The sequence below is a fragment of the Halichoeres trimaculatus genome, unplaced genomic scaffold, assembly GCF_033239565.1.
Source record: "Halichoeres trimaculatus isolate MK-OKI-2021-1 unplaced genomic scaffold, fHalTri1.1 fHalTri1_scaffold_17, whole genome shotgun sequence".
NCBI lineage: Eukaryota > Metazoa > Chordata > Actinopteri > Labriformes > Labridae > Halichoeres > Halichoeres trimaculatus.
Genome location: NW_027437195.1, coordinates 24,587,054 through 24,611,348, shown reverse-complemented (window position 1 = coordinate 24,611,348; position 24,295 = coordinate 24,587,054). Strand labels below are relative to the sequence as shown.

At 40.6% G+C, this 24,295-nt stretch overlaps 1 protein-coding gene across 6 annotated transcripts in view; it reads left to right on the top strand.

Annotated features, from left to right (window-relative positions):
• Nucleotides 1-1,292: 1,292 nt before the first annotated feature.
• map4k5 (mitogen-activated protein kinase kinase kinase kinase 5) overlaps nt 1,293-24,295 on the top strand; it is a 37,789-nt gene continuing 14,786 nt past the window's right edge. For 4 of the 6 annotated variants that reach the window (XM_074692664.1, XM_074692663.1, XM_074692669.1 and 1 more), the window contains exons 1-14: nt 1,293-1,478; nt 9,735-9,792; nt 16,339-16,429; nt 17,879-17,943; nt 18,676-18,731; nt 18,817-18,864; nt 19,528-19,570; nt 19,679-19,751; nt 21,499-21,630; nt 21,741-21,803; nt 21,890-21,971; nt 22,656-22,772; nt 23,316-23,394; nt 23,961-24,032. In XM_074692664.1, the coding sequence (XP_074548765.1) occupies nt 1,371-1,478; nt 9,735-9,792; nt 16,339-16,429; nt 17,879-17,943; nt 18,676-18,731; nt 18,817-18,864; nt 19,528-19,570; nt 19,679-19,751; nt 21,499-21,630; nt 21,741-21,803; nt 21,890-21,971; nt 22,656-22,772; nt 23,316-23,394; nt 23,961-24,032 (1,087 nt within the window). In that variant the 5' untranslated portion in view covers nt 1,293-1,370. The remainder of the gene's footprint in view (nt 1,479-9,734; nt 9,793-16,338; nt 16,430-17,878; nt 17,944-18,675; nt 18,732-18,816; nt 18,865-19,527; nt 19,571-19,678; nt 19,752-21,498; nt 21,631-21,740; nt 21,804-21,889; nt 21,972-22,655; nt 22,773-23,315; nt 23,395-23,960; nt 24,033-24,295) is intronic. The other 2 variants (XM_074692666.1, XM_074692667.1) reach the window with 1 other exon arrangement.

Here is a 24,295-nt window from a genome sequence, read left to right as displayed (position 1 = left end):
AACTTTACCGTTACTGTTTTGCGTACGAGTGTCTAAAACTGTCAGCAGGGGGAAATGACATGTCAACGGCTGAACTTAATGCTGGAATTCTTGACTGTACGTCTGCGTTTCTCTGAGGGAGACTGAGTGAGCAGCCGCAGCTCCACTGAAGTTTACTACAGTTTCCTCGATAACAAAGGAGAGTCGCCTGTGGCTTTTAGACGATTATTCGACGCCATCATACGCTCAACGGCCCACAGAGAAGGTTTAAAATGCAAGACCTGCTCCTCCGCGCAGTTCGCAGTGTACAAGGTAGGAACGGCTGAAGTTATGAGCTGTGCTTTGCTAGTTAGCTTTAGCTGTTAGCTCGTTGACCTGCCAGGAGAGCTAAACCCCCTAACTACCAAATGTCAGACCAGGCGATAACTATTCGCTGGTGGGACTAGGGTGTACAGGCTGAGGTGCTGAACACGTACTGCCATTCAGCTTATTGCTGTTTGATAGTTTTAGCTTCAAGTAACTTCAACATAAATGGTGATTCAAGAGAAACGGAGACAGCGAACTAAAAGTAGGGGAGACTGGGGAGGGATGCAACTCATCTATGCAATGCTATGCTAAGTATCACACTATCAGATACCCTGGCAAACTTAAGTGTATGATTGTCTTGTAATTTATTCAATAGTGCAGAATTCCTGTATCATGATGCAGAAAACTTGTGGGGGTGGGGATGTTGTTCCTCAAACATTACAAGGTAGTGTCAAATGTGCCTTTGTTTTCAGCAACTAAATGCTGGTTAATGCTGAAAATGTTGGAATAACTGGGTAAATATTTAATAAATCCATGTTTAGAGGTACTTTGAGACTATCTGGAATCTCACCACTAAGTGTTGAAAAGAAGATCAGCTCTCCATTCATTTGCTGCTTTAATGAACACATGCCTTTGCAAGAGCCACATCTTAACGAAATTGGAGCTTATGGGAAATGGTGTCTTTATCCTGGAAAAACACTACAGATTCTAAAAAGTATGTCTTCTGACTGTTATGGTTATTAACAGACAGGAGTTATTCTATTCTACTTATGTGGAGATGGAATTAGAGAAACGTGTAAAATTTTACAAACCTCCTCAGTCTCCCCAAAGCTATAGTTATTGGTTTTTGTCCGCTCTGTTGTTACAGATTAAATGTTTGTCACGTTTTCTACTCCTCAAAGTTCAGTAAACATTTTCTAAACACACTCTCCTTTAACTTCTCTCCCCCAGGACATGGAGCCAGGAGAAAGACCATCTGAGTGAAAAGTGATCAATTTATATTCTGCTACATCAAACCACCCACCCACAACCACCGGATTTGACCACGCTAACTAAATGTAAAGGATCGATTGGTTTCAGCCACGATGGATATCTATCCCCGGCCAAGCGGAGAAATCCAGAGGAGAAACCCCCAGCATGACTTTGAGCTCATTCAGAGGGTGGGAAGTGGCACATACGGAGACGTGTACAAGGTACAGTGAAGCGTACTGGTTCCCACAGCCTGTCACCAGAGCTGGAGATATCTTGGCCCCGTATCACATGACTTTTCAATCCTAATTTAAGGCCGAGTGTTGTTTGTTTTAGCAGCTATGATAACATGTGGCTGACACATTTGACAGTAGCTTCTGAAGGGGGGCCAATTCTGCATCCTCTCTTGAGTGGTGGAAGAAGTAATGATATACTTTCCGAAAGTAAAAGAAGAATAACTACAGCGTATGTAACAACCCTATTAAAGTTCAGCATTCTGCATCAAAATAAAGCAACCACAGGAAACGAGACACTTAATATGGCTTACGGCAAAAATACAATGAAGTATTGACTCACTTAAGTGTTGTCACTAGGTAAGATTAGGCTTTCTTAGATTCAGTTTTAATCCACTAGGTTACAATTAAAGTACATGGTTTTGATTTTATTTTGTATTGACATTCAAGTTATCTGCTTATGTAAAATATTTCAAGGCATTGGATAAATGTAGTGGACTAAAAAGCTCAATATTTCCTCAAAGTCCTTGTCGCAGCAGGCATTGGTTCAGCTCCTGGCCTCAACAATTTGATGAATGTCTTCCCCCACTCTCTGCTCACCGAATTTTCTCCAATAGAGGAACATGACTTTTATCACGGTAACATTTATGGAAAGAACCTTCAGTTCATCAACAGCAAAGTTTTAGAGTTGTTCTGTGAAACTTTCATTCAGCCATGATCCATTGCATGTGTCATGTGACACGATGTTTAAATGCTCTCTCCCATTCTCCAGTTTATCACTTGTTATTTTTGCAGTGAGAGACACATCACCACCTGAGAATTCAAAAGAGCATTAGTTGATCTGAATTAGTCTTTTCACAAAATGCACATGTCCTTGTTATCAACCATTATATCAATGAATTCAAACTCTGAGGGGAGAAAAGAATTGGTCATGTAGTTCTAGTATGTCTATTTAAAGATGCTATGAGGAGGATCTGTTTTTATTGCACTCCCTCGTCACCTTGTGGACCGGAGTCTCCGCATATAGTCATAAATTACTTTTAGTGAGGCGTGTGTTTGTTATGGAATTAAATGGAGACCAGATCGAAACAAATTTTCTTTGTTCATGACAACTTTTTACTGGATATGATGCGCGGAGGTCAGGGACTTATCAGTACAGCTACGTAGCGCTATGGTTTGAAACGTGACATCAAGCAAACGTTGTAGCAGCCGGCTATATGTTAGACAGTGCTCTGACGTATCTGTAGGCTAACGTGGCAACAAGTAAACACTGTCAGTTTGTATGAAGTTTAGTAGCCGTTTATATTTAGCGCAGTTGGCCCGGTGCTCTAAGACATGTCTGTAATGTGAAATGTTAGTAAATCCTGACTAGCTATGTCCTGCCAGTCGTCTACCAAGCAGAGCTAACGTAACCTCACTCTTCATTTTATTGATAGACTCTCAAGTTTGAACAGACCACTGCAGAATAACTGCTGCATGTGGGTTGGAGTGAACATTATCACAAACAGTTTAGTCCCTGTGTTATAGAGTGATACAAGCTGAGCTAATGGCTAATTAGCCTTTAGCTCGGGCCTCTTTAGCTTTCTTCTGCTCTTCTGTCCTTTTTCTGTCTGATAGTTTGGCTCCTGTGTCCACCATCACTACAAAATTATGGCTTATGTTATGCTTATGTGTTTCGCAGAGATAAAACACAGATCTTTGTGTTTTATCTCTTCTCACTACTAAACTTCGTCAGCCAGCATGGTGTTGTTAAGAGATCTAGACGTGCCATAGATCGATCCGATCCTGGTCAGCCTGAGCTGGAAGCTAAGAAGTAGCATTTTGAAATAACCTGTAACCAGCAATATTGGCGCTGATAATCTCATTTTAAAGTTTGGTACAATCAGGCATATATATAGAAGAGAGACTTTTTCAAGATCACTTTCAAACTCCTCACAGCCCTTTTAAAGAGGCGTTTCCAGTCTCACTCAGTGGTTCTGGATTACTCTGATGAAACTTGGGTCCAATTTACAATCATTGTTGGGCATTACAGAGACCAACCTGTGGAGAGGTGAACGAGGTCAGACATCTTGGTCATTAAGTGAATAATGAATAAACCTCTTGTCCTCTAGCAGAAAAAGTGCCAAGCCGCTCAAAGGAAATTTAAACAAGCACTTTATGAGGATTTAAATCATAGCTCAAAGCTGATGTGAGTTGTGTTGCTTTTGGATCAAAGGTTAGTCTTCGTCTTTGCTGATTAATCCCTATTCTTTCCTCTAAAGTCTGACGTGCAGCTCACACACAAATCATTAGCATGAAACATTCATCTGCACTGTTTAGGAATCATGCTGCTCATCTTTTAGCCTGACACCTTCAGTCTGTTTTGTGACCAGCTGAAGATTTGTTTCAGGATTTCCAAAATCTAGACCCCCTTTTGTTGTTGTGTGAAAACTACGGCGGTGTCTTTTGGACAAAAGTTGCGGGAATATTTTTTATTTCCTTGAGAGGCTGATGTTTCAGTGCTCCCACGTGGCACCAAAGTTTGGTCACATTCTAGAAAAATCACAAAAAAGAAAATGTAAACAGAATCTGTCCAGAAAAACAAGATGAATCACCCAGATTTTCCCCCCAGCCTGCGGGCTCTGACGAGGTGTTTTCTGCAGTAGAATTTTCTTGCTTATCCATCTATCATGGTGAAAACAGACGACCCATCTGATGCAGAGTATGATAGTTCAGGCAGTGTGTCACGGCCCCTCTCTCCATACAAAGGCTCTGTGGCCAGCACCCCCTCCCCTCCACCCTCAGACAGGCCACCGGTGGAATGCTGCGCCTGGTATTCTCCCACAGCTCGCAGGGCCGAGCGCTGCAGCACGGCTGAAATATGATCAGGCCCCTGTCTAAACATGCGTCTCTCCGTGGGTGTGTTCAGGGCCGCACTGACAGCGGAAACACCTCAGGTTTAGAAAAGTCCTCCTCTTCCTCAGCCTGGTGAGCTGAGTTAATGTTTAACGGGCACAGCATTCCTCACAAAAACATTGATTTAAGACTCACTGTAACTGCTCATTTCCTCCTTTATCACATTTACAGTCATTTCATCAAATGGCTAGGTGAAGTTATTTACCTTGTAACTTCAGAAAGGGTCTTACTTTATATTGCTTATGTCTCGTAACATCACACTAAAATACATTTGCACAGTGCACAGACTACTTGTATTAAGTCAAAGCTCTGTACATGCTGAAGAAACTCAACACCTCTTACAGCTGACGTCTTAGAATTAATGTATTTATCACGATGTGGAAATGTGCTTCATGAACATCCAGAGTTCAAAAAACACATTAGAGAACACATGATTGGATTAAAGCTATGAAAAAGTGCAGAAAAGACCAACAATCAGAGCAGAAAAACAGTTCAGAATGCAGGGTAAGAAATATCTGGGGTTTAAGATGTTGTTTACAGGTCAAAATAGTTTGAATGTGAAAAAAAAGTCTTGATGGGTAACTGTCAAATTTGAAACAATACTATACCAATGCCCTGGTACAGTCAATCGGTATCGGTACTCAGTGGCTACCAATTTTGGGTACTTTTGCGTGTGTTGATATGGTCATAAATATTAATTTGTTTAATTATAAAATCTCTAAGGTTTTCAATTTAACATATTTATTCTCAATATACAAACTTGCAATGCTGTGTTCATGACCAGCACGGAAAATTGCCTACTCGTCCACTCCCTCAAAGTCATAGGGAAGTGTTGAGTTACCAAAACAAAGTACCGTTCCATTTTATGTGAATCGGTTCTTGGTACTACAGACAAAATTTGGTCGGTACCGACAGGGTACCGATTCACATAAAATCAAAGTTGCCATGTTTAGGTACCATGTTTAGGTTTAGGTAAATGCGTCCTTGTGACTGTGAGGGGGATTGCCAAGTACCAGGCATCGGTACTGTATCATTTCAAATGTGAAAGGTACCCATCCCTTTTTAATACCCACCCCTGATCCTGATCCTGCCTAAAAAAATCCTGAAGTTTTTTCTCCATATCACTCCCTAATGGAGAACATTCTCCTTGAGAAGAAGCAGAGTTTCTGAAGTTTACCAAGCGGCAACCTCCGTTCTAAGAATATGAGACAGTGCTGAAGTGCTAAAATCTGCTGTTTCTCGAGTGTCCACTTGAGGCTGGCTCCGGAAGTAGCGGAAGTACATACACACTAAGCCAAAAAAAAGCCGTTTTCAAAGCAGAAATTAACCTTTTTAGAGCCTGGTTCAAAAAACATCTCCTGTCTGAGTTGCTAATTTTACTACCGGCTCTCACTGTACGGGGGGTGAATTTTTTTCTAACGCGGCTGTTCAGATGATATTAAGATCGCGAGCTCCCCCAATAAGAGGCACAGCTGAGGGTCACGTGACGGCCGGCGCCCTATGGCTGGAGGTGAAGCCCTTGCCACCACCAATATGGCCACTATAGCCAATGTGCTTCAATTTCCGTTTCAGAAACAGATGGGTGACGTCGGCGAGACTACGTCCATGTTTTATACAGTCTTTGAAGTTTACACATGTTACACTGCAGAAAACTGACCACTTATCATCTGGCATCAAGATACAATTGAGGGACAGGTGAGATTTGAAGGGGAGCATTCATTTGTTACTTTCACAGTTAATAAATATGTCAGAGAAAACTTGTGGCCCTTTGGTCATTTTTTAATCATTAAGATTAATACTCTGCAGTAGTCATAATTTATCGACATCTCAGGAACTTTTTTCTGCAACAAGCTGTTGTTCCAGTCAAGAAATTTCCAAAAAGCTCTGCCAGTGAATACGTGGAATACTCTTGCACTCAGGCCTGCAAGCTTTGTTTTGTGAGTTTTTCCATGAGGGAAGGTTAGGAATCATAACTTAGAGGAAGTCCAGCAGGGACTGTCGGTAAATGAACCGGTGAGAGAACTTATAACCTCTTTAAACCCGAAACCCCAGGACACTCCCATGGATCCTCGTGTACAACAGAGCCAGTGTTAGCTTGGGAGCAGAATGAGGGCAGCGGCGTCATCAGGAGGCTTATATGTTTTATGACAACGTTCCTAATCATACACATGCTTTCATTTCTGAAAGTAATGATGACAATCTTTCAAATTGTATCCTAGGTTTTTAAAGTTGGTAGTGTCAGCTAGGTGCAGTGTTAGCTCAGATGAAGGAGAGTTCTTGCTCTGAGAGCAGAAATAGTAAAGCTACATGGAAGAGAAGGAACTAAGAATTCTTTTTAACCCATTAGTCACAAATTCTCCCTCCTGGGACACGTCCTGTTTGGGGTGAGAGTTTGGATGATTTGTTGCATCTTGCGAATGTCTCAAGAGTCTGTAGTCTGTAAGAAAAAACAAAGACATTGAAGTCAGTCTTCTAGCTGTTAGTGTGTACAGTCTGACTTCACATAGCTGAACCCTGGATCTCTGCAGACATCCGGCACACCTGGTTTCCCCTCAGTCTGACACAGTGATTGATCTTGGGTCAGCTCTTGTTTCTTTAGAGGTCAGTCACTCTCCAGACTGCGCCCTCCCTCAGACTGGCTTCAGGTTGTTAAAGCTGCATCTTTCGTTTGCTGTATCACTTTAGAACTTCCCCTTTGTGGTTGAAGCTCTTAGGTTTGCTTTAGACACAGGTCGTAAGGAAGTTGTTGAGTATTTCTTTGATTCCCACAGATGAGCGCTGAAGAAATGTACAGTAGCACAACATACAAACATCTTTCCCTTGCTAACACTTTTCATAAACCACTTCTCTGTTTCGTGTTTGTGCACATGTGGTATCAGCTTCACTTTGGCAGAACAAGTTAAAGCTTTGTGTTCTACACTGTGTGTGTGTGTGTGTGGTGTGTGTGTTTAAATCAGCAGCACATTCCCTGTGCTGAGAGGTGGCCATGCTGCAGGGTTTTATGGTTTACGGTTGATTTAGCTGCTCGCCCCATCGCCTCACTCCCACGGATTAGGGAGCATCCCGTCTTGACCTGGATTTGGAAGTCAACACAGCCTACTTTAAAATAGAAAGTTCACAAATGACAGGGAAAGAAAATCCACAAGGATGTAGCCATAGATGTGACAAACCGTAGAAACAAAAAACGCATCAAGAGTGAGAAAGTGATGCCACCCTTGGCATGACTGAATCTGAAGCTGGATGTTTAAAGGTTAACGGCTAAACCTGGGAGCAGTCCAGTTCTCCCTGCTGACTGGACTTTGGATGCTGGTTAAAGCAGACCATGGGTTTGATTTTGGTGCTCTGTAATAACCCACATTCACCTTTTCAGCGATCGTCAAGCCCACAGAAACTACTTTAAAGTCAATATGAGGACTTTTTAAACTGATTGCAAAAGTTTCACTCCCAAAGACCCTTTTACAACTAGGGATGCACCACTCAAACTTTTCTGGTTCTGACACCGATACCTATATCAATACCTGGGCTTTGGGTATCGACCGATAAGGATACCAATCCAACACCGTGTTTAATTCTAACCTGCATGGCCTACTGTGGGGTAAGACTGGTAATTTTTTGAGTAAAAGGCAAAAAATGAGTAGATGGAATTACTGAAGTTAACAATTATTGAAACTATATAATATTTAAATGTTTACCAGCAAAACAAAGCTTCAGGATGCACACAAGTTCTATTCGATATAGGGATAGGTAGCAGTTAAGGTACTTTTAAAGGTACCAACTAGAGCTGGGACGATATGCTATTCTAGTGATTCCACTCAATTAAGATTTTTGGCATGCTGATTAGATTTAAATTGCGGTCGTTCGATATTTACGGTTTTTGCAATTTTTAGTTTGCATTTTCAACACCAGACCATGTGAAAAAGTTAAATGATGATGATAATGTCAACAGACTATATCAGGAGCCATATTTTCCCATAAAATGCACATTACGTGAGTCAGAGAGAAACATTTCATCCTCTGCTGGGAAAAAGTGGTAGCTTTTTGCCTATCCAGTTCATAAACAAAGACGGAAATCAAGAATTTGAATTTGAAAAAAGAATCTATTTTTGCCTATTTTTTGAATGAATATGTTAAATCCAAAAACTTTGAGATTTTGTTGTCAAACAGAAGAATAATTATTACCACATAAACACAGAAAAGTAGAGAAAATTGGTACCATTGAGTACCAATACTGGTTGCTAGGTACCAGGCATCGGTACAGTATCATTTCAAATATGAAAGATACTTATCCCTAATTCAATGTTATACATTTATACCCTGTAGACTGGTAATGCAGCCAAAAACGAATAAAGTGCATCAGAGGTGACATTTCATTTCAAGTAGCCCAGAGTACTGGTTAAAAAAAAGGCATAGAGCTGTTTGCCTGGATTGGCACCATGGATCAGCCCCTTCCAACCGTTACCGATCCAGCTTTGAGGGGCACCGATACACCAATACCCAAGGTCAGGATTGATATCGGTGCATCCCTATTTACAACCTACGTCATCTTAAAGTAGTACAACCATTTTCAAGCAACGTTGGAAGAGTTAGCCCTTTTGAAAGTCATGATTAAAGATGTAAAACATCTAGTTGTTCTGTGGTCACTTCTCAGTAACAATTAGCCATGATGGACTTAGCTTCCGCTGAATTCAGACATGATCATGACCATGCCAGAGCAACTGTTATGAAGAGAAGAGTGACTATACTGATTGGACCGTTTGGCATTAAGGCACAGTGTTTGATGGTTGACAGTCACCAGTTAATGGGGTCACACTTTACACTAAAAGATTAACGATGTCATGGGCGTAGAGCTGTTAAATATGGTTTGTGTATCTAGCCTCAGTTAACCAGGTTTGGATGCATATGAATAATATTAGGTGCCGAAATCAATGAAAATGTTGGCTTGAAGTTAAGGTTAAAACCAAATACAACACTTTAGACTTAGTATGTCCCGATTAAGACGTGGACGTATCTGTAAATCAACACATTACCTCATCACTTCTTCTAAAAGTTGTCTGAACCAAGAAAAGTAGAGTCCAAAGGAGACACATCATCCATTCCATGGTGGGTGATGGTGCTCATGGGAAATGCAGTCTTAATCCTGGAAAACACCACAGCTTTTATCCAAAGGGGCTGCCAGACTCAACACATCATTAGCCAGATTAAAGAAGTACGTCAGACACACTGTTAATGTGGCATCACCTCTTTTCCACCAGTATGAAATGATCCAACAGATTTCTCATGAACAGTCAGATCACATGTCACGATTAAACCCGTGATGAACCTTGCTGACAGTTGTTCTGTTGTGTCTTTCAGGCTCGAAACATAAAAAACGGGGAGCTCGCTGCAGTGAAGATCATCAAGCTGGAACCTGGTAAGACATATCGACTCTTTATTTCACTTTTTATTCATTAGTAAGGAAAATATCTTGTGTTTACCAGAGATGAAAAGTAAAGCCTAATTTGGAAGTGAACTGCATATTTCCCAAGGCTTTGAATGGTATGCACAAAAAGTATCAGAGCCAATCCTAATGAGTGCAAATATTTGTCAGGTTGTGTTCCACATATTTTGATAGATTTTCAGTTACTCTGGCCATGACCTAAATCAGCAAAAGTAGAAAAAGACAAAAACACGCATAAAATGAAATCACAGCTATAATCTTTCTATGTGAAAATGGAGAGGAGGATATCTGTGATTGTGCTGCTCATGACCTAGTGACAGAGTTAGTGCCATCCAGATTAGTGGGATTAGGACGAGGGCTTTGTACCACCAGCATCCAGACTGAGCTCAGCTGATTACCAGTCAGTGAACGCAGGGACTGGCTTCTGTTTGTTTTCTCTTTCATTCATCACCTCGCTGTTGGATCCAGATGGTTTTGTCTGAAGATCTCTCAGTTTCTGATGTCTTCCTCACGTGTCACCCTGAGCTATAATTTCAAAATATCGCAAAAAAAAAAGAAACAAAACACATTTTTTGGTGAGACTGTGGTGATCCTGAGCGCTTGTTCAATCTGTGGATATCTTCCTAAATATGAGTGGAAGAAGGATTAATGTGTGTGTGTTTTGTGCATGTACGCAAGGAGAAAGGATCAGGGGAGCATTTTCTCGTTGTCACGACTTTTGACAATCCCCACTTGAGGGCTTGAAAATAGGATTATATCCATTGAATGCCGTTGTTATCAGAGGATTATATCCTCTCTTATCTTAACCATCTTCTCTAGAGACACTTACATTTCTCTTACACACTGCGAAAAAACGAAATTACCGTAAATCCTAAAATTTAAACCAAAGGGATCAGGCCTTTATTTCAAGCATGCTTGTGTTAGAGGACAGTCTTGACATCCGATTCCTTGTCTGCCTTAGAAATATTGTTCCTTACATTTTAGTACAAAGTGAGGAACCAAATCACAAAGGATTTTGTGGTTTTCTTCCCGTCAAACCGGTACAAATGAGACAGAAAGATATGTTGTGCTTCACTAAGATAGTAATTCTAGATCAGGTTAGAGTCTGTGTGTTGCAGTCTGACAGTAAACAGTCAGTGTTCCTGGGCTGATTTGCCTCTAAGCATCTTTAAACACATGCATATTTGCTGTGTTCATATTTGCTCTATCTCCCGATGAGATGAAGTGAGGATTAACCCAGCCCGGGTCGTCCTGTTTAAGCAGGACTCTCTGTTCTTTACCCTCCCCCTTCTGCAAGAGTCACTCCTCTCTGTGCTGCAGGTAAACTGTTTTGGGTGGACCAGAGAATCAAACAGGTTTTGCCAGGAGGAGTGACTCTGGTATGAAGGAAGGGACCAAGAGAAGAGAGAAAGAAGAAAGGGGAGTGGTGAAGCCCTCTGGCTGCAGCAGCTGGAGGGCAGAGCAGGTTAATCTCTGGGCGTTATACGACTTTTGACTCCTGCAGTATCCAAACTTTGGTATTAGCCATTTCCTTTAATGACTCTTCTATTGTTCTTTTTCTTATCTAGACCGGGTATGTTAAAATAATCAAGAAATAAATTCCAGGTATTGATTTTATGACACCATATTATCATGCTATCTTATTGTAATGCTACGCAATTTAACACTACATTTAATTCTTGAATCTTGAAGCACTGAGCAAAGTCAAGGGGAGGAATCACAGGAGGAAGTGGTCAAGCTCTGAGGCATCCACTACCAAGAGCAGAAGATGGTCTCATGTTTTTGTGTTTTTCTCAGCTCAGAGTTCTTTCTCAGTTACCTTGGCTCAAATTCTTGTGGCTCCTCTTACTGTTTTTTTATGTTACAGACGGGCACATTTAGACAGCTGAAAAGCACTCCTCCCTGAGACATTCATTACATTTTCTGCCTGTACAAATAAGAAAATAAGGTGCAAACAGACTAAAACTGCCTGTTTAATTTATGAGCAGACCTTATTGTTAAAGGGAAGAGAATTTGGCCCAGCAGTTGTGCAGGATACTGAAAGAATTAGAGAATTTAATGGTTGGCTGAAGAACTCAAAGGTTGTTCTGGTATTTTTAAACCTGGGTCCTCTCTGTAGTTATTTCTGTTTTTTTATTGCCTAAAATCTACAAAAAGGTTTTCCAGTAGATTGATTTAGCATGCATAGACCAAATTGTTTATGTCTGCAGTGTAATCCCTGGGGGGGAAATGTGCGAGATCAAAGTACGCCCGCTTAGAGCATTTTTCTATTGAAAGATTTGTACCTCGACAGATGAATCATTGAAGGCAGTGGTAGATGTACTTCAGCTTAATTACTGATTGTCAAAGGAATCTAGTGGCCTCGTAGTGATCTATTAAGCAGCTGTTTGTGGATGTTAAATAACAACTTGAGCCTCTGTAGCATGATAGCACTAGCCCCCAACAGTTGCATGGCAGCAACTGTTCTGCACATGTTGGTGCATTCAGAAACTTTTTGCGACACTTTGACACCATCACATCCTTTTTAACCAAGTTTGAAAATAGCTGAGTTTACCAGCACTCCAAACTAAATAAGCAACTAGAGTGATGTAAACTCCTCTCACGCTAACACAGTGAGTATGAGATGACTTGCAAGTCTATGATAAATGCTCCCACTGGTGACATGTGCTTCCTTTTGAACAACTTAGCTGTGTGTAGGCCTGTCACGATAACAAATTTTGCTAGACGACAATTTTCCAAAATACCATCGCCGATAAACGATATTATTGTCAATATTATTTTGATTTTTTTAAAAACATTTTTTCATTGATGTAATTATGATAAATGGGATAATAAAGTGAGTACACCATATCAAAAGCAAGAAACTTTAATTTCTTAAGAGTATTTAACTGTAATTAAAAGGTCAGGATCTATCAAATAAAATAAATTAAACAAAAATATAATAAATTTAACAAACAAGAAAGAGAAAAAAAATACAATGAAAATGAAATGGACTCTCTTTTAGAAAAAAATACATGTCAATGAAAATAATTAATACTAATCAAAAACAATAAAACATAGACCCTGTCTCTAAAGAATAAATGAAACCTCCCCCCCCAAAAAAACAAAAACAAAACAAAACAAGAACAAAAAAAAACTACAGCCTAAATAAAAGAGAGTTTATACAGTTCCTGAATTGTTTTTAACATGTACTTTTTCCCAGTCAATCCGTACTGTCTGTCAAGAGAATGGATTGTCAAAGAACAAGCTCTGCAGCACCTCCCCTTCTTCTTCGTCGCCACTATTTTCAAACAAATGCGACATATCAGCTAGCTGGTGTTCATGAGCTCACACTTTGTTCATTCTGATGAAAAACAAAATATTCCTACACTGGGACTGTGGCAGGCGGCTTATGAACCTTATCTTTCGTGTCATCACTCATATTAGCGTGTGTTTCCTCCTTACCCCTCAGGACCCTCGCTTCAGCTCTCTCCGTGTGTACGCGCGAGCAGCCCCGTCTTCACCCCAAAGATCGCATTTTTGACAGATGCTCACTCCACTACAAATCTGCTAAAGAACCTATGCACCCTGATGTTAGGAAAGATAGACGTAGTGAGCCATCTTCTCATTCAGCATCTTTGGTGAAAAGAGAGGAGGAACACAAACATGCATGCACGTGTCAGTTTATCGAGGCTGGCAAACTTACCGAGGACGTTGTTAATCGTTTTATTGATTATCGTGACAGGCCTAGCTGTGTGAAAGCTTAGAAATATTTTGTCCTCTCCTTTTGCTTCACAGAAAAAGTTCATCCCTGAACACAGATACAAACACAGGAGTGAACAGCATTTATAAGGGACTATCTTTAGCCGTGGATTAGCACACCTTTGGTGCTTTAGCGATTATTTACAGCACCAGGAGGATGGTGTCTGTGTGTTTAACTCAAAATAAACTACCCTGTCTTCATGGGGATGAAAGAACACGCCACTTACTGAAACAGTACGTTTCACTGACACATTTAAAGACTTTGTGGACAACAATGGAGTTCTTTGATCTCAGGAAGGAAAAGGTTAATCCGGTTTTGCTGAACAGACGACACCTGCTAGAAAGAGAACATTGTTTTATTCCAAACACTATAATGATCGCTGTCCAGACGAGCCGTTTAGCACAGTGTCAGAGCTAATCCCTGTCTACACTAACAGTCCTGTAAACACAGGTCACATGGATACATTGTTCACACTGGGCATGTGCATACGCTCGCTGTTTGGTGAGGCTGTTGTTTGCTTGTTTGTTTATTTGCTTTGGAAAGAGCCAGAGAAGAAAATATTGTTAATGAAGCAAAAATTCCAAATTCTTTCTTTTAGTGATTTCTGTAAAAATCAGTCACTTAGTGTGGTCGGACATACTTGTGCCATCATCACAGACTTATGAAATTAAACCTCACCTGTCCCTCAGGTTTCTCTTGATACCAGATACGTTGCCAGTTTCCTGCAGTCTTATGTCAGAAAACTGATTCCTCTCAAGGAAGATGTTCTCCATTAGGGGGCGATATGGGGAAAATATGTCAGGATTTTTAAAGGCAACATCAGGATCTAGATTTTATCAGGATTCTTTTTCACATTCAGACTGGTTTGATTTGCAAACAACATTTTTAGCCCCAAATATGTCTTAATCTGAACACTTTCCTGCACCAATTTTTGTCTTTTCTACATTTCATAACTCTAATCCAGTCTTGTGTCCTCTGATGTTTTCACATTAAAGTAAATACATTATTTAAGCTCAGCAGTTGTAAGAATTGTTGAGTTTCTGCAGAATGTACAGAGCTTCAGCTTTATACAAGTAGTCTAAATGTTTTTCTGAGTGTAAGTTTTTGAGTTTTTATCCATTTAATGAGCTTATTTTGGACGGATGCCTCTGATGACAGTCTGTCAGCCGAGCTCTGAAGCTGGCAGTCTGGTAGATATTAACCTCCTGATAATGTATTCCAGGGTCTTGTCTCTACACAATTGAGAGCAGCTGGGCTTACATATTTCTGTCTTCCTACTTCCTACTTGTTGGATGTATTACAGCGCTCTGCTGCTCTGGAAAGCAGTCTGGACATCAGCCTATACCACATAAACTTTAGAAGAACAAGGTGTTCCTTCTCTTGTTATTGGCCTCTTTGTGATCTGCTGTATTTACACAGAGATGAAATGTTGAACACCATAGTGTGAGGAATGTTTGGAAAGACTTTTTTTTAGGTTTTTATTTTGGCAAACTGAGAGGAAAGATTTAAAACTGAAAGACTCATGATCTGATTGACATCTGAAATGTTTTAGCAATCTTTTTGACAATTTTTGAAATAAATACTTTGCTCTAGTGTCAAAAATAAACCTCCTCCTCATGTCTTAGTTGATATTCTGGAGATTTTAAACCAGAGGCTTTCTAATAATACATTTATGGTCTTAATAACAAGAAGATACAAACAGTATTTGGTTCACTGTGATTGATTGCTGTTGGCTGCAACATCATTTTACACCAGATCAAACCAAGATCACAAGAAATGCATGTTTTTCTCAACCAGAATCAGCTGTTTCATTGTATTTCAAGCCACCAGACCTCTCAGGCATCAGCTGTAAATTTGGCGTAACGTTGAAGTTTCTGGTCTTCTAGCTGCCTTTGAAGTGTTAGCTTGTCGAAGGAATTATCTTCATTTTTTGGATGAGAATCAAAACAAAGCCAAACTAAGATGTTAAAGCAGGAATAGAACAACAAATTTCTTGTTGTGGATGTATATCTCTTTGTAAATGTGGTCTTTAGGATTTGAAGACAACGAGGTTACCCTTGTTCCTGGTCAGATTTTATCTTTATCTTTTATAATTGTTGAAGTTTTATGTTTTGTTTTGTTTTGTTTTTCGTTGCCACTTTATTTTAGACTGATACCAGTTCAAGTATTCCCTCTTAAGTACTCACCAATACAGAGTACTGATGCCACTTCTACTTTTGTGACAGTGACAGATCATTTTGAACAAAGACAGCACAGTAACTCTGCCATTTAGTGCAAAATAAAACACAAACAACTCTCTCTCATGACTTGTCTTTAAAAAATTAACAAAATGTGAGTTAAAACTAACATTTGTCAGAGTTTAAGTAATTTTAAAAAATAAACTGAAGTGCAAAATAAACTCTGGTTCATTCGTGTTGTCTGAAAAGGACCTGACACACATTTGCCATGGTGTCAAACAGCAGCAATGTAGCACCAACGACTGGTTGGAGGACTTCCTTGACAAAAGATTATTTTGCCCTGAGAATCGGCTGCTGGTATCGGCAGCCTTTCCGAGCACAGATACCTTGGAATAAGGCTGGTATTGGCCCAATACTGGTATGCAAAAAATAGCATTTGCTAAATAAAGATTTCAATTTAACCCCCACATGTTTTTTTTTCGTGCTAGCTATTTGCAAAGTGTTTATTTTCCACATGGAAAGTATCTCATATTTAACAGAAAAAAACTGAAATCTAATATTTTGACCATGTGTCTGTGTGATTTCTCCCTCTGTTTCCAGGGGATGACTTTTCCATCATACAGCAGGAAATCTTCATGGTGAAGGAATGCATGCACCACAATATTGTGGCCTACTTTGGGAGCTACCTCTGGTAAGAGCCAGCTTAAAATACTCCTGCTTTGTCATTTAATTCTCCCTGTTTTCTTCCCCCTGTCTGCACATCCCAGCTACAGCATTTGTGGAATTTGTACACTCCTGTTAGAAGAAAAAGGAGTCACTGCCTGAAAACTCACATGACGTTTCAGTGACTTAGTCACACCTGTGTGTGAAAGTATGACTCAAGCTCTTTAACCGGGCCGACTGGTGCTGACTCGGCCCTTCAGCGCCAGGATGCAGCTCACATGTTTTAATGGAGCCTGTGTTTTGTGGCTGGTATCTGGGAGGAAGCACAGCCTGTCCGCCCACCGCTGCCTGAGACTTCCAGCAGGTTTAACTGGAATAGGAGCCTCTGATGTGTTTTATATGGCAGTTGGTGAACAGAGATGCATGTCTTATCACAGCAGGAACGTCTCGTACAGTCTCGCCAACACAAAACACAAAAGCCTTCTATGTTTACCAGCAATCTGCCAAGTATCAATTATCTTAATACTGGATTAATTACAGCAGGGGAACTTTTCATTTAGGGAAATTTAAGCTTCCTTTCTACAGTTTCATCATCTTTACATCCAGATAAGAGGTGAAAATTAGCACATGTAGGAAAAAGAATCAGGAGCAGTGGGTGGTATCACTCCCTCTACTGTCACAGTCAAACATGTGATCAGACGTGGCACAAAAAAATGATTAACCTGCTTCATTTACGCACAATTAGACACAAGTATGTTTGGTGTTCACTTGCCTCATTCATCACTTCCCAAAGACATGAATCTTTAAAGATGAAAGGGGTTTCCTTCAAATGCCTTTGACTTGAAGCCGGTGATGCTTGTAAGAGTAAACAGACTGGCCTTATTATTATTTTTTTAAATGTTATTCTATATTTTGCATTTTGCTGTGCAGAACAGTGTTGTTTAATAAACTCTGTTATGATAGAGATCGTTTTGGCATTTGGGATACATTATGGTTTTGAAATAATTGAACAACAGAAAAATAATCGTTAGACTAATCGTCCAATTAATCGTTAGATTAGTCGACTAATCGATAAAATAATCGCCCGATTAATCATTTTAAAAATAATCGTTTACCCCCAGCCCTACTTATTGTTTCAGTGCTAACTCGCTAGTACAATCTAGAATCAAGTGACAAAGATTTTTCAAACTTATCATACAGTCTGATCTCTTTATTACATTTAGGTGAACAAAAGCAGTGCAATGCTGAACATTTAGTTGATTTGCATCGTTTGCATTTATAAGTTCCTATTTTTGCATCTGGTGTTAACACAACATAAAATTGAAGCTTGTCCTGAAGTGCCGTAAACTGCAGTATCTCAAGTGGCCAGTTGGGGCTCTCTCCAATGCCAGTCCCCCAAGAAGCATGTTTTTTTTGTTTTTTGTAAAATTTACAAACTTAAGTCGTCTCTAATTTTCTTTGTCTCTCACTTCTTCAGTCGGGAGAAGTTGTGGATATGTATGGAGTACTGTGGTGGAGGATCCCTGCAAGACATTTATCACGGTGAGTGTTTCTCCTTGGAACAGCTTCTAACCTCTGTGAGCGTATTGGCTGTTTACACATCAAGGATTTCAGGGTTATATGCAAAAGTGTTGTTGAGTTTCAGCATCACTCTTACACAGGAAATGCGTTTTAGCCAACCTAAGACGCAAACTTTTGAAAACGCTCTCAAGAGTGGAATTTTTCTGAAACGCTGTTACGATGGTTGTGGACTACCATGTTGTGCTTGTGCTACTCAATCTGCTGGATCTGCTGACTGTCTTTCAACAAAATCTGCATCTGTTGCTCCACTTCTGCACTTGATGATCGGCTCAACTCTACTTCGGTCGAGTTCAACCAAAAGCAGCTTCTGGACAAGACAGTTTTAGTGCCAACTACAGGCCTGGCATGCTTACTACAGCGTTTTCAGTCCCTCAGCATTTCCATGTGGACGCAGATTTTTCTCATGTTTTTTTTAGCGTTTTTAGATAAAACGTTGTCATGTGAACAGGGCCTAAGTGTGATTTCAGTTCCTTTAAACTGTGCCCTGTATGTGAATCAGGTTGTAATCAGAGTTCTTGACAACATTATCTGTGAAATCTCTGATCTTTTCGATAAAGATCTTTGTATCTTACACTTTATCTGTCTTTTTTGATTTATTTTCTACATTAAACCCCAATATTTAGTATCAGTAAGTCCTTTGCTGAAGTCGTTCACCCTGATATGTTCAACACATTCATATTTTTTTTGTCACAGTGACGGGACCTCTCTCAGAGCTTCAGATAGCGTACGTCAGCAGAGAGACTATACAGGTAAACTCTCTTTTTGATTACTTTACACATAATACTTTAAAATTTTATCTAGCGAATTTTAAGAGTGGATGTTTTCTTTCTACAGGGTTTGGGATATCTGCACAGCAAGGGAAAGATGCACCGTGACATCAAGGTATCATTTCTTAAAAGTTTGCTTTTCTTCAGACCCATTCTGACCCGGACACTCTGTCACATTCTTCAAATCTCAGAGCGTGACAGATTGGAGGGACAGAGGAAAAAGAGACAGAGTTTAAAAGCGTGGCAGTAGCATGGTCATCCAGAGGTCAGACCTCACTGAAGCTGCAGCTCTGCTAACCAAACTCACAGGAAGGGAATAGCAGCGATCTTCACACTCTAAAGCATGTGACCAGAGGTGTCACTTACAGGGGTTTTGAGGTTGAGCCGAAGTGAACCACGCCTGCTTCATGCAGCGTCAGTCTCATGTGTTATCATAGAAGGTCAAGGCTTGACCTACTATCTCTGCTCGACTCTACGCAGCGAGCACTTCCTGTTTCCTCGACTCTCACCACAGGATGCCTCCACAGAAACTGTCTGTCACAGCCAATAGAAACACTGAGAGAGATGTCACACTGCTGCAACTTTATTTTCAGTCAGATCAGCCACAGAGCAGCAGTTACTGTTCCAAATACAGCAGGTGTTACTGAAAAAGTTTAATACATGAGTTCACAACATACAAGCTCACCCCAGAGTTTCAAACCTCTGTATCATGACCACAAAACACCCCTCAAACTAAAATAATTGATAATCAAATTAATAATTAATATTCTCATCACAGGGTGCCAACATACTTCTCACAGACAACGGAGATGTGAAGTTAGGTAAGTTGCTCCAGTGCGTCTTCATTTCTCCAGCTCTTAAACCCGTCTGTAGCTCTCAGTTGAAAGTGGATGACATAATCTGAAAAGCCCTGTCAACTCTCGTTACAGCTGACTTTGGAGTCGCGGCCAAAATAACAGCCACCATTGCCAAAAGGAAGTCTTTCATTGGCACACCATACTGGTGAGTGTCTCTCGGTTATAAAACTGTTTGTCTTCTTCTGAGGCAGAGGGGAACAACTTTGGAGAAAACAGCAAGAGAGAGCTATATTTAGAGTCATACCTTGATGGTCTTGTGGTTTAAGCGTGCACATATGCAGAGGCTAAAGTCCTCATCGCATTGTTTGCTGGACGCCTTACATATCCTGTCTTTCTTGGGCTGACTTTTCAAATAAAGGTGAGAAAACCACGAGAAATAAAGAGAAAAAAACAATACAACCTTATAACTGTGAGAGCCTGCAACAGTGCACGAGTTGCTTCAGCTTCTGTTTTAGAAAGGCAGCCAGACACGTAGGGCTTTCTTAATTCAGACATGTTTTATCAGCTTCATTTGGTGCTTTTAAATTAGGGCTGTTGCTTTAACGTGTTAGTTAGATAAATTATTACACCGCAAATTAACGCATTATAAAAATTAATGTAAGATGAACTCATTGGCCGCCAGCCATTTTCAGAGCATGTTTTAGATCCTTTGATCTTCTCCATGATCTCCGTCGTCTTTTCTCACGATCGCGCTGCTCTTTCTCGCTGAGCTACCGCGACGCATCCTCAGTTCGAGCGTGAGCTGCCCGAACTTTTCTGACTTGCAGCGTCTTGCTATGTTTCTGTCATCTCACATCTTCTCCTCATATCCATGCTGAGCTCTCATCCAAAGAGCGCACAGCTCTCACCCACAGTAGTTTACGAGTATGATTTTGATTGACAAGCTTCACCAGACCCTGCCTCCCCCGATGAAAAACATAATTTATTTCTATGGATGCAGTGAACGGTTGCAATCAGCATCTATAGACATCAATGGCAGCGAACACAGACATTTTAATATTGGCCAGTTGAAAAAAATGTGGATTTAAATTCTTTATTTGGGACCTTAAGCAGATATGAGATTAAAATGTGATTAATTAGATTAATTAATTACAAATCCTGCAATTAATTTGATTATTTTTTTTGTGGCCTGACATTTTTTTTAATACTGTAATACTAATAATGTAGACAAATCTCCCAAATCATGGTGCTCAGATTGACTGTAAGGCATTTCACTAAATGCTGATGATCACACAGTGAAACATGTTAAATGGAACGTCAGTGTCAGCATATTTTATCTGACAGAATCTGGTTTTGGCAGAAAGCTGCACCATTTCAGGGAAACTTCCTCTCATGAGACACAAAATCAGCACCATGTTGGCTGAAGTGTTTGAAGTGACTGCATCATTATTTTGGAAGTTGTGCTCATAATTATTTCACTTAGTATTTAGACGTTCAATTACATGGCTTCCTTAAATTTCACTGCTTGGTTAAGTCATGTTCGCTTCACTTTTGATCATGCAAAAAGAAATCTGGATGTTGATTTGCAAAACGCTTTCCTTTATCAACAAACACTTGCATCATTGAAACTGATTACATCGTGAACAGAGAGATTTTTTGAGTTTTTTGCCTTAATTTGAAAGAAATAAAAGTGGAAACGTGATTTTGTTTCATCCTGGTTATCTTTTTAAAACTAGAAAATCATCATTGGAGTAAAAATAACTGGCTTCAAGGACCAGTTCTTTTAACTTATCCTGAACTTAAAAGCCACCGGTTGTCAAAGATTACCAAACTTTGTCACCAAGGAAAATTAGACTAATCTCCAACCTGTTGCTTCCTCTTACCTAAGTCTGACCTCTGAATCAGTTTTGTATTTTGTATTCCTTTAACCACCCTGTCTTGGATGTTTGAAGGATGGCTCCAGAAGTCGCAGCAGTGGAGAAAAATGGCGGCTACAACCAGCTGTGTGATATCTGGGCGGTCGGCATCACGTCCATAGAGCTGGCCGAGCTGCAGCCTCCGATGTTTGACCTGCACCCCATGAGGTTTGTGTAACTCTCTATATGAAAATCATGAATTCAAAGTTTGTTTTTATTTCAGGAGTCTTGTATTGTTCTGTGTCTAAATGTTCCTCCTCTTCTCTTTTCTTCCTTAGAGCTTTGTTTCTGATGTCAAAGAGCAGCTTCCAGCCCCCGAAGCTAAAAGACAAAAACAAATGGTGAGCACCCAAAATGTATTCAAAATGCTTGACTTACTCGACACTCATATTTCTTTACCGTGACACAAAATCCTCTTCTTCTCAAGGTCCACTGCCTTCCATAACTTTGTCAAAGTGTCTCTGACGAAGAACCCGAAGAAGAGACCCACAGCAGAAAAGCTTCTATCGGTATTACACTTGTTTTAAAGTTTCTTCAACCTTAACCTGTCCCCATGAAAAAACACATGTCAGCTAGTTTCTATGGCCCTGGTGCAAAAGCAGAAGATACTTTCAGCCACAGCAGCGCTTGTCAGTGGAGTCGTCTCTGTCAACTCCTGCTGCTATGTTAGCTGGATTAGCAGCATGAGCTGGCAGGCGGTTAGTAGAGCATTTCCAAGTTTTCCGAAATCACGCTCTGTTCCGACCTTCCTCAATTATTTGAAGTGACTCCCTGACGTTTTTACGACGTTTACTCTCCTGAATTCCAGATAAAGAAAAAGAAGCTTCTGAGGAGTTTGGCTTGATTTCAAGTTGTCTGGGTTGTTTATGAAAGATCAGGGCTGCAGCTTGTGCCCATAAACCACAAAGACATGTTTGATATGATAAGCAGATATCTCTTCTACGTCTTTAAAGACAACCTTAATTAACACCATTCTCGTCTCTAAGGATGTGTCTCATCCTTTATGATCCAGGAATTAATGAAAATATTTAAAGTAAGACTCTGATATCCATCTCTGCCGGGGTGTTGATGTTCCAGTTTGTCTGAACCTCATATGAAAGATAAGGCTGTCAGTTTTAACTGTTCGTTAAGACTGAAGTTATCAGTTTGTACGTCAATCTTCATAACTGCTTGTTCTGTCTTGTTTCTTGTAGCATGTGTTCGTGGCCCAGACGGGTTTAACAAGACGGCTGGCTGTTGACCTCCTAGATAAGATGAACAACCCCGATAACCACCAGCATTACAGCGAGGTGGACGACGATGACCTCGAGGTAACTGTGATAAAATTTATCCTGACTTGTTATAGTTTTACTCAGCTTGCATAAAGATTTGAAACTTTTTTTTACTCTTCAAGCCACGAATCTAAATATGAGCTCATCGTTTTTATCTTGGCAATAGAAGATAAGCAAAAGCTTCACTAAAGCCCCAAAACTTCCCTTCTCTGCTCCTCTTGATTCTTTCCATCAACATCACATCGATGTGGCAGCCAAAGAGGTGGTACCACAGCCGTTTTGAAAGACCATTGTGCTTTTCTTCCCCCGACAGCAGTAGCTCTGTCTTGGCCATGAAGACTGAAAAAACCCTGCAGGCTATTGACTGCAAGCAATGGAGCCTGTTGCAAACAAACAGCCTCTGGGATGCATAATAATGTGACGACTGCAAAGACGCAGCACAAAAACATCCTCTCAGTTCTGCTTTAATTAGACGTGCAAGTCAAGGAAGCTGTAGCTTAGACGTGGGTGAAGTGTGAAGAGGGGTTTCGCTCTGTAAACCTGTGTCACAATCTCTGAAACCTCTCACTCTCTGTGTTTCAGCCGCTCTCTGCAGTCAGACACACAATCCGCTCCACCAACAAACATGCCCGAGCCGAGAGGACGCGCTCAGAGATCGACTGTAAGTAAACAAAAAGTCTCAAACCCAGCACTGTGGCCCAGCCCTCCCCTGCTGTGACTCTGTCCTGCCATTGGTCAGCGTGTCAGCTGGCCTGGATGTTCAGTTTGATAGTCTGAGGGTCATCCCGATAATCCTGCCGCACTGCCTGGCACTTTTCCAGACCACAGCATGTGGCAGTGTGTGTAAAAATAGCCGAGGAGGGATTCACGTTAGAGAAAGTAGATGCAGTGTGGGTGTTTTATATCCACGTTGAAAATTAGCCAACCTATCTGTGAAGAAACAACTTGAATCTGTCAAGGAGGGATTTTGCAACACTTGAGGGAAGCTGCGTGTCAGGGTGCAGATGAAACAGCTGAGCCGCTGTTGTGTCAGAAGTGTCGGCCTCTCATTTCATCACTTTGGTTGATTTAGTAACAGTCCAGTGGTGAGATATCTCTGCTTCACCCTCAGTTGTGTGTCTTTTCTTTTCATGAGTGCTTCATCGTGTTCTGTGATCCTCTGTGCACTAGATGTTCTCTTATCTTCACTTCTCTCTCAATAAAATCTGACTTTCCTCCTGCATGAAGCACACAATGGGACTGACCACGGGAGGCCATGCTCAAGTCCTAGCTTCTCTGAGGGACACAGGGGGGATGCAGGTTAGTGTCAGTGTAGTGAGACAGTGTGTGTCTGTGTAATACCCCAGCTCACTCCTAAGACTCATTAGACTTAGGTTAATGTTGTAGTCCATAACAGAGTGTGGTGTGTGACCCTGATGAGGTGAGTTGGCTGCAGTACTTACAGCTTAAGGTCGAGTTATTTAACAATGTGATAAAAATGTTGTTGAGTAAATGACTAATCATTTTCTGACAAGGAAGTGAAGTTTGATGTGCCTCTCCTCATCCCTCAACTCTAACTCCCT